The following is a 13330-nucleotide window of genomic DNA, read 5'->3' on the forward strand; positions in this document are numbered from 1 at the left end:
GTTACCTCCACAACACTAGGAAAAGAAAAAATAAACTTTTTGTATTTTATTTTGAACACAGTTTTGCAGTATTGCCTAGACCTTAATTTCCTTGTCTTTTTTCTCTCTTTAGATATCCGAATACCATTAATGTGGAAAGATTCTGATCACTTCAGCAATAAAGAAAGTATGTAAGATATAATGAACTGCTATGATAAATTTACAGGCATAAGCAATTGCTTAAAACTGCATGGGGAAGTCCGTACTGATCTCAGTCCTGTTTTTTTGATCTTTCTGTAGGTCCATATTTTACTCTGCTTGTTGCATAGTAGCTCTTAACTTGAAGTTGTTGTTTGTAGCAAGCTGAGGCAGTTCAAAGTCCTATGGTTCTGTACAATTAAACCCTAGTTTTTTAAAAAGTCCTGCAGAGGAGACTTTCCAGAGGAATCAAAGCATAGTGATGTTATTAACTGGATAGCTAATAAACTCCCAATTAAACATATTGTTCTATGCATTGTCTGCACTTGAAAGGGTATATTGGTGGTTGTTTCCAGTGAGAAATTTAAATGAAAGTTGTCTGTTAGTTTTCAGTGGATTATTAGATAGCCTTCGAGTACATGCATTTTGCTGTGTTATGGAGATTAACCGCAAATCCGTTCCAGCTGTCACGTGGCATTGATTTCAGTTTGATTTTCAATAGGGTCAGAGGGGCTAAGCATGGCAAAATAGTCTAATCCTATATAGTACGTTCATAAAATGATACTGACTCTGTAACAATTTTCTTTTTTTTCTTAAATGAATTTTATTAAAGAAAATGGAATTTCTACTAACATTTCTGATGTTATTAGCATTAACTGCCACTAGATATCAGACAAAAAAAAGTTAAGCAGAGGTAGGTATGTGAATGTTGTACCTATACATTAGCTTTGAAAGTTCAATTATCATAAAATCCTATGGTATAAAACTTACGGTGGGAATAATTTGAGGGCAATTTCTTAGATGTTCAAATTGCCATTTCTTCTTTGTTGTTTACTGGAAGCATTTAGTATTGTGATGTGTTATAGGTGTAATAAAACATTTATTTGACTCTTCCCAGGATCACAGCGCTACGCAGTGTTTTGTTTGTTCCGAATGGGAGCTGAGGTTTTTGATACAGAGGTGGCTATTGTGGATAAAGCAATAACAGATATCTGTTTTGAAAATGTAACCATATTGTGAGTATAATTTATCTCTGTTGAATAAAATACAAATATCCCTGTTTTCTTTTGGAAGGGGATATGACTGAATATGGTTGGCTGAGGTCCACTAAGTTTTCCCGTGAGCAAAGGAATCAGTAGTTTCTGTTAATTTCAGTGGGTGGTGGATCCCCACCTCCGGTAGGTTTTTTTATGTAGAGAATGATCCTGGCTGTAGATATACCACTTGAACTGTGTTTCTTTTCTTTTATTTTTTTTCCCCATGCTGAGTCATTTTATTTAAAGATAAAACAAACTTGTAACTCATGGACAAAATCATATAAACACGAAGAACGGAAAGCACTATAAAAATACACTTCCGTAGGCATGAATGTTGCAGCCAGTGTTTTAGGTATTCTGTGCAGCAGGCTATGGTCTCTTTTGATGTTCCCCCAAGTCACAGTTTTCTTAAATCGGATGTTACTTTCCACACCTCATGTTCTGTTATACCTATTTGAGCATGTGTTACATCTACAGCCCTCATAGTGGAAGAATACTAGACAGGAAATTACTTATCTTTAAAGGTAACCTGGAAAGGAATAGAAAGGTGTTCTTATTTACTTTTATGTTACTTTATACATTTTAAAGAGTCTTGAGAGACACTTAACTATTTCTCTTTTTCTATTTTTTCTTGTGTGCTGCTTTATATTTTATATTAGCAATTTAGATTCAGTCTCCTGAGGGAGACTGACTGGAAATCTAGAACTACTGAAAACTTTAAATCAAGATCTTGAAAACTGAGTAGTTGAGAGAGCACGTATCCATAAATCAGACTTGCTCTTTAATACTTCTTCAAGTTAGGAGTAGGGGCAAAGATTTAAATTTGATTCTTGAAAGATACAACTGTTCTTGGAGAAATGAGCCCTATGATTTTCTGTGAAATACAGTGGGAAAAGTCATTCAAACTTCCCTTGTATGCCCAGAGATAAAGGAAAACTTACAAAAGCCTTTAGGATAACTTCCTTATGGATACGTAATGAATGATTTGTACCTGAAAGATGAGGCTAGGCTTCTGGTTTGACTAGGCATGAGAATATGAGAATTGGTAGAATTGAAAACAGACAACAGGGTGTGGGCAGATCGCAGCAGCAGGTAATTGATGCTATGAATGACAAATGTGCTGGTTGTGAGTGAGATGTTATTAAAAATAAAAATCCTGTGAAGAGCCGAGGGTGCAACTATGATATCGCTAAAACAGTTCAATCTGATTTGGGATCAGAGGCATGACAGGTTTTCAGCCATGTGATTTTTGCACAACAGTAGAGGGCAGATTGAAGTGTGTTTGCATGTCTTGCCTGTGTTATTTCCATAACATGATTTTTGTGTTTTTATTCCAGTTTTTAACCTAAACATTGAATTTCCTGTTTGCAATTGTTTATGGTTTAATTAAAACATCCATCTCATGACTTCAGCAGAAAGTTACTGATGTGTATTCTAGTCTTGAATTACATTTTAATGAATATCTTTGTCTGAATCTGATATAAATCCTTCCCTTGACTAGCAATATATGTTATTTAATGTATATATTGTAGCAGCAGCATTCCTTGGCTGTGTAATACTAAGTTTATTAACAAATACTCTTAAACTTACTCCTCACCTCCTTCAGTGATGAAGCAGGACCAGATTTCCAGGTGAAGGTTGAAGTGTATAGCTGCTGTACAGAGGAGTCTTTATATGTGACAAACACTCCTAAGAAACTAGCAAAGAAGCTTAAAACATCCCTCAGCAAAGCTACAGGGAAGAAACTCAAAGCTGCACTGGAAGAAGACAGCACTGAGTCCGTCTTGCTCACTGACCCAGTCATACAGTAAGACCTACATATGGATATTCTGAGTTTTATCATACTTCTAAAATAGAAATGGGCTAAATATATTGTCAATATTTGGAAAATTGCCAAGAAAGTGATTATTTCTGTACTCAACCAGGTGGAAAAAAATTAAATAGGAAATGAGAAAGTAGGTGTGAATTCCAACAATGTAGCTCAGCCTTGGGGCCTGGTTCTGATCTTTAACCATGCAAGTAGACTTCATCTTTCTTCTGTACACCTGGTAAATCCACTATTATTTGCAAACTCAGTAATATTTTGATCTCTGGAAGAAATCAAAATTGTGTGATCTGTCTGCCTGTGTCCCTCTGTGTGTCTACCTATTGTATTCCTGCCCTTTACTCCTTCCCGCATATCATTCTTGCACCTAGGCAATTTTGCTCATTCTTTACAGAATGGTAGACATGTCTTCAAGTTACAGGTTCTGTGAAATGTCAAAGTGTGGTGTGTAGGCAGGAGAAACCTTTCTTGCACCCTTTCCCCTAATGAAGCTGACAGGGCTGTTTGCTGTGCCTGGGCTGCTGCTGAGCACATGGGGGCCTTTCCATTTGCTGGCTTTTCAGTGAAACTGCGGACTGGCTAGGGTATTTCACAGTTGCTAGCTGCTTAACAGAAATGTCCTTAATTGACTTTAGCATGGAACATTTTAAAAACGCTTACTGGTTTCTCGTGTTCATAGAAATATGTGCTTTTCCCAGTAATTCACCTATGTTTCCTTTAAAAAAAAAAAAAATCTTAAGTCTTTCATGCATTTTTAATGAAGTTAACTGCCTACTAGTATTTGCAGGCTACTTTAATTTCATTGTGATTTAAGCAGGCCAAGTACCTAAATTGTAACTACTGCTAATATTGTTTTTTTTTTTTTTTAATTTTTAAGAATGTAATTTTTACAAGGTATTACCTTTTCTTTCTTCTTCCACTCTGGTGGCTGAACAGTAGGGAATCAATGTCTAATTCTTACCAGGTGTTGAAGTCTTAGTCTTGCTTTATATATCTGTTTGCCTGGATTATAAAAGGAAACATTAAAGCATAGTCTTTGTCCAACTGATATTACTGTGTACTGATATTAGTGTTTTATTGAAAAATACACATCCAAGAGATCTTAGCCATAGAGCAAGGCAAATTTTATCACTAACTTTCCAGTGTGTTCCACCTAATGACGATGTGTATTTCAACGTGCATCATCTTAGGTGGATGTGCTTTCCACAGGCTCCAGCTGGGTGATGACGTTAGGTACAGTTTGTTTAAGATATAACCACAAGCTTATTTGCTGGCCATACTCGCTTGACTATAGATCATCTGTCTGTTGAGGAAGAAGCATCAGTAGACAGTCTAAACAGCTGTCTCCTCCCTTGGGTTTTGCTTTGGGTTTCTCAACTGTAATTTATTATATTTTCTTTCCTCCATCTTTAAGTTTGATTTTTTTACTGTAAATCACCATCTAACAGTGACTGTTATTTCTTAACAGAATCGAATGAGTAATGATGTGTTTAATAATGGCTTTGCTAGCTGATTAAAAAAGATGCGCGGAAAGCAAAGTGTAAATGCAGAAAATAAGTTGTCAATTTTTTTGATAGCCTCCTCTTGGGATTTTTATTATTAAGGCCTTGGTATGTAGCACTTAAGAGTATGAGAGATTGCATCTTTCAAGTGTTCCCAGAGAATTTTACTGGTCCAGCAGGTGAAATTAAACCACAACAACAAAAAAGGGAAATTTCTGTATTTTAAGAGCACCTTTTCTCTGTAGATTCCATTTGTATGGGCCTTTTCTTCTCAGAGCACGTGTGGGATGAGGTGGTCCCTTTTCCAGAAATTCTGCGATCCCTCTGTGTCAAACTCCTTGGCTTAGAAGGCTCCCTGTTTAGTGAGGAGACTGTTGGACTTGTTACTTCTTGGAAAAGCTTGGTGACAAAATGCTTTGAATGGTTGCTTCAGCTTGTTAATATCAGTTATATTATTATTCTCTCTGTTTTTAGTTATCTATCTTTTCATTTTTATGCGGTTTTGCCTGCTTCATTTTTTTTGTTATTTCTTATTATTATTATTTACATTTGTTGTAGAAGAAAAATGCTTAGTGCAGCTATATTACTGAATTCTAGCAGTTGCGCTTGGACAAAGTCAGCAGAGAGACTCCTTGCAGCACAAATTTATTCGTTTGCAGAACTGGCTTCCACATGGGCTTGTTGCTACTGCCCATTATGTATTGCCCTTCTTTGGGCTCGAGGCATGGCTTCAGTGTCCTATCTTTGAGTTGGAAAATTCATGTTGATATTTTGCTGGAAGAACATAATCTGATCTAATTGCAACATTTTTATATTTGGGTGCTTTTTATGACCTGAAGATTATATTTATTTTCACCCTTTATTATTTAAGATGTGATTGGAAGTTGAACATCTTAGGCATTTTTTCGACTTGCAAATCTTCCACTGTGTATATCTGGATGAGTAAAATAAGACTGGGGTTTTTAACAGTAAGATTAATATTCCAGAACAGGTTCTGGAATCTGAGCTGTATTAATTAATATGCATTGATAATAGGGTGATATAGATATAACTTGTGCCAGGGTCTGCTTAGCAACATCAGGGCCTCTGCCTCTTGATCAGTAAACAGGTTTAACAATGAGCCTTTGCCATAGGCAGGCTGGGGATATTTTTTTTGCGAAGTTATTAAATGGAAAAATATTACAGATATGCAAAATAGTGTATGAGCTGCAGCAGGCAGATTGTTCTTTGCTGTACAAAGAAGCTGCCATTTAAGGCAGTTAGCTACTTCTGTGAAAAGTATAGGCAAAACACACTCAATAATCCTGATTAGCCTGTTAAATTTGAAAAACAGTTGCAGATAAAACTTCCAAATTATATTGAAGTTGGCTGAAAGGAATGACTGTTATGTTTTAGAAAGAAAATGTTACTGTGAAGCATATTTTAAAAGTGAAGTAGCTGACTTTTTTTGGCAAGGTTGTTGTGGTAATTAGTCATGCTTTAGAAAAAATAACTAAAATCAGCACAGAAGTTTTATCTGTGAGAAGAATCTGAACCTTTTTGTACTGCTTAAGTAGACTGGTAGTGTATAGCTTAACTGGATGGCAAAACATAACAAATGGAGAATCTTTTGTTAGGGAGCAGTCTAGGAAGGAATATATTCAAATGCTGATGAGTTCAGATTGCCCTCTTGAAATGTTTCATAGCGGTGGTTCTTTCCCCAGAATGTGAACTTATTTAATTTTCTATTTATTGCCTTGAATTAGATGTGTAACAGACCTCCCTGCTAACGGTCTTATAATTTTTGCCTCTTCTTTCACTGGGGTTAGGGCTAGGTAGGCATCTGCCTTGTTCCTCTGGAGAGCCAAAGATTTTAAAACAGTATGTGCTTACTCTGCTATTAGGAAAGATAACATTTGGAAAACACATATATATTTTTTTAGTGATGTCAGTTCAGTACTCTGTTCTCACCTTTGGCTCTAAGCTATCTTATGCTATACAGAAGATATTTTAGGGATTTAATGCTAGATCCTGTTAGGGGGAGTAGTTAGTGATTCTAAGTGGTTTGTTTTCTTGTGAACTTTGTTTAAACTGCTATTAGCCAGGTGGAATTCTTACTGCATTGCTAGACTGTAAATCTGTTACTCTGTCTGAAGAGTATTTGGGGAAAAAGGTTAAACATGTACCAAACTTATACTGGTTTATTCTAAGAACTGCATTCCACATACTGTGCTGAATTGCAAATATGATATTTAAAATTCCCCCTGTAAGCACAATAAGTGAAAGAGTCCTTCATGCTACAAAACTGGTTGTAGGATTTCTACACAGGTTTATTTTCTGCATGCAAAGATTCAAACTATTGGATACTGTTAAGTGTGTGTGTGTATATATACTTTATAAAAGTTGTTTATATTTAATCTACACTGTCAAAGTGAAAGAGCAGAGTAACATGGAAAAGCAGTATAAAACTTCTTAATTTTTAAACCTGTTTTTTTAAAAAGCTTGTCATCAGTTGTTCTATTGGTTATACTAATTTTTGATCCTACTACCAAATTTGGTTGGTTTAGGCCTAGGAATAAAATCTGCAAACCTATTAAAAGTTGTTTGGTGTCTGACCAGAAAAGAGAGATGCTTCTAGCAGCCTCAAGGTGCGGGAGGCATGGAAAGCACAGCACTTGTGCCTGGGTTTGGCAGCGACTGCTGCACCAGTACACCTGAGCCAGCTCAGAGGCAGTGGCTACATGAGCCATCTCCTCCCGGGTGGTGGGTCTCAGGGAGGTGGGCATGGGAGTTGCTGAGGGGACTGAGCTGATGAGGCCTCGTGGTGTTGGCCTGGAAATCATGGGGTGGGAGGGAACGGGCTACCACATGCGTGTGGTGGTTTTGTTAAGGTGGGCAGCTGAGCTCCACCACAACTGCTCTCTCACTTCCCCCCCCAGAAAGGGAAGGGGGAGAACACCACAATGGGGTGGAGGCAAGGTCAGAGATAAGGATACAGGAATCAGCTGACCAGACTGTGGGACAGTTTTCATTTACAAGGAAAACTGGAGATGTGGGAGTTCTGTGGGAAGAAGCTTGGGGATAGCAACCTGTGGTCACCAGCAGGTGCTGCCTTGCATCTCAGCATGCCCCTGTAATCAAATGTGTTCTTGGGCACCTCTAGACTCCCTTTAATTTCTGCCTGAGCCATGCGAAGCAGAAATGACTTAATTGTGCCTTTTCTTTCACATACAGTGGAGCAAAGTACAACTTGCTAGCATATACCACTTTGGGGCTGGAGAGTGCTGAAGATGGTTTCAGGACCCACAACCTTACCATTACAGGAAATGGTAAGTACATATGGTACCATTTAAGGAAATAAAACAGAAACATTCTGCATTTCTCTATTTTGTAAACTAAAGAGTTTAAAGAGACTATTTTTCTTGATATTTAATATAGAACAACTTTAAATAAAATATTTAACTGTTCTAAAACAGGCATCTATACACAGCTGAATAAACTGTAAGTGGATAAAATTTCAAGTCCAGATGAAAATTTAATTCATTTGGGAGTTTATTCTGTCATTTGCATCTTGATCGTATGTGAGCTGTAGACATATACAAATTATTTTCCCCTTCCTCACAACTAGGGAGGGGTATCAGAGTGAAGAACAGCTTTTTCCTCATCAGAATGAAATTTTTTTTAAATAAAATAAGCTTCAGTTGAGCTAGGCTGTTTCAGGCCTAGATTTAGCACAGGACATAAGCACGTGTGCTTGCAAATTGCCGTGGTCGCTGTCTTTCACTTCTGGGACAGTACAAATTGCCGGTGGCAGCAGTCAAGCAAGATGCTAACTTAGGTACTGTGATTATGTTGCAAGTGAAGGTGATATTTTAAGTAGCAAGAGTACAGTTTTTCATACTTCATCTGTTATTTTCTTAAAGTATAGCCCTTTCTGTAATCCACCCTCTAATTGTTAAACTAAGACACGGGTCTTTGTAGCTGACTGTCACGTCTGGGAACTTCATCTTTTACATGGGTAGATTTGATCCGAAAGAGAATTTAATTCTTTACCCTTCATTCATTCTGAATAAGTACAGATCTGAAGATTTATGGGACATTTGTTTCTTGATGGTTTAGATGAAAAATTCTATGTATCTTTGATATTAATTTGTAAGCCTTTCTTTATTACTCTTTTCTACTTTTTCTTCTTCACATTTCTTTTTCTATCATTAATTTACATAACTTATTCTGGTGAGAAATGACATAGCTGGGTATTTTGGTTCATTACAAGCATTTCTAAAACATGACTAAAGACAGAGTCATGTCAATGGAACGTTGCTTTACCTGCTTCTAATTACAGAAGAGAATGCCTTTGGCATAGCAGAGCTGAGTGAGGAGAGAGGCTGCAATTTATTGGTAATTCCTTGGAATCCTGAATACTTTCCTAGTTCAGAAGACAGAAGTGGATACAAATTCAAGTCTTAAACAATCTGGAGCAAAGTGCTCACATAAAAAGCCGTGCCCCAGTTGGGGTGGGCTCAGGGATCCTACTTGGATGAGGTGGCCAGTGTGCTCTATCTTTCAAAGTGTTTCTAGCTCTGAAGTTAGATTTAGAGCTAGATTTCTTTTGTAAGAATAACTTGTTCTTGCAGAACACTATCTCCATTTTTACTTGAAATTCTTTTAGAACTTCTGATGATTTAAAAAAAAAAAACTTACTAAAGATCAGTCTCAATCTAATCTTAAGGGATGAAGTCTATTTGAATGTAAAGTGCTTATTTATGTAAAAATGGGTGTAAAAAGTTAAACTATGTATTTATGGGAAATATTCAGAACTGTTTTTTGTGTGTGTGTTTTTGTTGTTTGCTTGATTTTTTTTTTTTTTTTTTTTTTGGTCTGGTCTTTTCTCCCAGAGGAATCTTCTTTTTGGCTCCCCCTGTATGGAAACATGTGCTGCCGTTTAGTTGCACAGCCTTCCTGTATGACTAGGGACATGATGGCGGGATTTTTGAATCAGCAGGTAATAAGATTTTGTTTGTGTTTATATCCTCTTCTGTTAATAGCTGTCACTTACACTCCGCTGTTAAAGCATTTGTTTTTTCCTGGAGTGGTTTCTTGAGAAGCTTATTTTTCTACCTGTCCTGCCTCTAGCAAGGGAGGAGATTCTACCTGACAGTCACTGTTTATAAACAGCATCTTTTTGTTCACTATTTACAAACAGTGGCTAATAGTCAAGAAATAAATGTTTACTTCATTTGCTTATCAGTAAAACAATTTAGGCTATTAAATACAGATCAAGTACAGTTGTTTCAGAATCCCTTTAGGCTGGTACTTGACAGCAGCAGACCTAATAGTCCTGTTGCTCCCACCCTTGCATGTACCTCTCATGTAGTTGGTGAATCCAACTGGGGAACGATATTTAAACTCATCGCTCCAAAAATGATTCATGTGAACTCAGTTTACTTCTCTGTTTTGGTTAGTTGCACAACTAGGCAAACAAGATGGTGATAAGCAGAGGGGCTGGTTCTTCTGTCAGGAGTACTAAATTATATGGTCTAAACTGGTCATGAAATTATAATGCATCTATGAAAGCTGTTCAAAAAATCATTTGAGAGTGTGAAGATCCTAGACAAATATCTTTGAATATACTGCATACTTCCAAAGTGAAATACTCTTTTTGTTTCTTCTGTTGTTTAATAATGTAGCTAATAAAGGTGATCTTTTTCTTACTGTAGACACCAATTCTAGGCTTCAGTCTGTGTGAACCAGTAGATTCTGTATTGTGAGTGTCATAAGACAATTTATCTGGGAAAACTGTAAAATACCAAAAGACACTTAAACTATTGCTAGCATTTAAAAAAAAATGGTGATTCTGCAACAGAAGGCCTTTGTTTTAAGAAAAAATTAATTCAGTGTAGAGAAGTATTTTTGATCACACAGGCTAATCTGTGTGTACCTCATACTATGCTCTTAATTTGTAGTTTATGGCTGGCAATTCTCTGCTTCTTCTCTTTAGCAAATGATAGGAAGTTTAACTAGCTGGAGGAGGCTGTATTGCGTACTGAGAGGTGGAAAGCTCTTTTGTTATTACTCACCAGAAGAAATTGAGGCTAAACTGGAGCCAGCATTGACAGTTTCCATCAACAAGGTAAAACTGATTGTATGTGGGGCTTTTTTTTGTTTGCCTGTGTTTTTGTATAATTATTATTTTGGAAGAGGTTGGTTTTTGTTTTAAGACATACACCTACAGTCATTTTGGCTCTAAGCTGCTGGTATGCAGAAAGCTTTATAGGTAGGATGTCAGTAGGATATGCTTCAGTGAAATTTGCAGTCGCTGAGTTTTTTTGCAAGGGCATTAAATGTCTTAGCTGTGGATATAAGTTCCTTCTATTGCGCTAAACTGTTGAACATAAGGGTGAAAAGGAGGATGTTTTTCCTTAGGAAAAGTGATAACTTGTAATATGACTGTTCCATTGTCTGCAGTCACTTAGTAATGTTCTGGGAGGCTTTTGTCCTCAGCAAGGTGGAATTTTAACAAAAGCTTTTTTGTTGTTTTGTGTTATTTGGCCACAGTCTTAATTAGAGGGAGAACTGGAAAATTGTTCAAAATATTTTAGTGCTTTAAAATAAGCTGCTTTTCTTAATACTGTTTTTGTACAGGGTACAATAACTTTGAACGTTCTTTACAGCATTATTACTGAGTTTTGTACCCTGATAGGCAAACTCTGGATTTAAAACTTAAAATGTTTCTATTTGGCTAAAAATGTTAAGTATTTAATTTTAAATAACTATTTACATATTCAATTAAGGAACGTTACTGTAAGGACCTTTTAGAATGGAGAGCATTAGAGTTAACAGATGCTTTCAAAAACTGTTTTTGGTGCAGTCATCAAGAGTTAGTATCACATAAGGATGAGCAGAGGAATTTAATGTAAATTGCAATTGGCTTAGCTGGATTCATCTTGCGTTAAGTAGACAAACATTTGGGAACTGTGTTAGGCATGGGTTGATCTGGATTCTGGTGCTGTACTTGTGTGACCACTTGATGCCAATGGTGACTCTGAAAGAAGCTCTCCCCCTTCCCAGTCTTGTTCTGGCTGCTGTGCTGCTGTATGCTGGGCAGGCAGTAGGGCAGCTGACTGATGAATTGGAGTAGGGAACTGATGTGGGTTAAAATTAGCTCAGCTGGGGGGGAGGGTTGGCTTCAACCATGGTTCTCTTTAATGCATTCTTTTATCCAGATCTCTACATGACCACACAAGCATTTGTACGCGGAAGGAGCTGGGGCAGGATTGGCAATGTGTAGGAACATAAAGTAACAAAGAACTGCTTCTTACAACAGTAATATCAGCTCTTGGTGGCTTTAAAGTTCCTGGAAACTGGATCGCATTCTTACATAGAGTAAAATCTCTATATATACCAAACATTTAAACTAGGGATAACAATATGAACTGCTTTTGTTAGGATTTTTTAATGTGCTATGTTTTAAATTGATTCCTTAATTAAAAACACCTTTCTGCTAGTGCCTTATATTTTAACAAAGCCATCGTTTTCTTCCACTTCATTAAAAAAATGTTTACACCACAGTACATATTCAAGCAGTTTCAGTTGCATACTTCTTCAGTCACTTTTAATTATGCTAGTCAAACTTTGTCATAACTCTATCTATTTTCTAGTTGTTCACAATATCAGTTAGGAAATGGTAAACTTTAGTAAAATATAGTGTGACTAATTCCATAGTTTAAAATGTAACAGGAATATTTTTTTTAAATTATCTGTCAGGATATCTCTAATCTTTCCTTAGGGTTTGCTGCTTTGGTCTATATCCTTGTTTTGCTTTTCCTTTTAAACTAACCATATTCTCCTAAGGCGTTTTACTCCTCTGAGTTACCAATACAGTTAGAATCTAAAATCCAGCTTAATAAGTTTTTGCTGGGAGAATGTTTGTATGTTGGCAGAGTATCCTTACAGCTAACATGTACGAGGTACATAAATCATGTATCTCTTACCATTTTGCAGAAATGTCAGGCTGCTGGAGAAGGAGACTGTGAATCCTTATTGATATTAAAGCCAGAAAAAAATGCAATTTAATACATTTGGATACTTCAGTACTTAAACAGTTTCTCTTGAAAATAATGTAATGGCTGTAGATTTTTGATTCTTTTATTATGAAACTGTCTTACATATTAAATGAACACAAGCTAATCATATGGGCTTGTCTGCTACATGTTGTTATTGAAACAGCAATTTCAAAACCAAAGTTGAGATTGAAAATCAACTCTAGATGTCCTAACTAAATGTCTTCTATTTGCATATGTGGTACTGTCATCTGTAACATGAAGCTGGTCCTTTACATGTAATTGCAAGATACTTTCTGAAAAGCAATGAAGTCATCTGGTTTTATGAGAAACTCTCTGGAAAATATTCACACTGATAACCTTATTTCCCATCCCTTTGAATCGAGACTTGAAGCTATTAAGACCACCAAATTCATTACTTCAACTTCGGATGACTTCACTGCTACCACTGTTGAGCAAGAATGGTTCTGCAGTTCCCATTATGCAAGTGTTACTATTATTGTTCCAGCCAAATGTAATTATAACATTATACTGCACAACTAAGTAGGAAAAGAGAAATGACATTTTCTGTGGCGAAGAAAATTTGCTGGAATCCAAGTTGAACAAGAAATGTTCCTTATGGTCCAGTTCCTAAGATTCTGTAGCTTTCTTTAGTTTTAAATGAATAATAAAGGCTTTGCCTGCACATGATAGTTTAGCAAATAGGTGCATGTACTAACAGTTCACATTTGTTGCTCAGTATCCTGTTGT

General features: G+C 36.5%; 1 protein-coding gene across 35 annotated transcripts in view; it reads left to right on the top strand.

Moving 5' to 3' along the window:
* The window catches only part of RTKN2 (rhotekin 2), a 200009-nt gene that overhangs the window by 173759 nt on the left and 12920 nt on the right, over positions 1-13330 (top strand). For 34 of the 35 annotated variants that reach the window (XM_067001134.1, XM_067001126.1, XM_067001118.1 and 31 more), the window contains 6 exons: positions 113-166; positions 1076-1193; positions 2821-3021; positions 7755-7849; positions 9416-9522; positions 10519-10650. In XM_067001134.1, the coding sequence (XP_066857235.1) occupies positions 113-166; positions 1076-1193; positions 2821-3021; positions 7755-7849; positions 9416-9522; positions 10519-10650 (707 nt within the window). The remainder of the gene's footprint in view (positions 1-112; positions 167-1075; positions 1194-2820; positions 3022-7754; positions 7850-9415; positions 9523-10518; positions 10651-13330) is intronic. The other variant, XM_048069624.2, reaches the window with a different exon arrangement.

The sequence above is a fragment of the Anser cygnoides genome, chromosome 7 (genome assembly GCF_040182565.1).
Source record: "Anser cygnoides isolate HZ-2024a breed goose chromosome 7, Taihu_goose_T2T_genome, whole genome shotgun sequence".
Lineage (NCBI taxonomy): Eukaryota > Metazoa > Chordata > Aves > Anseriformes > Anatidae > Anser > Anser cygnoides.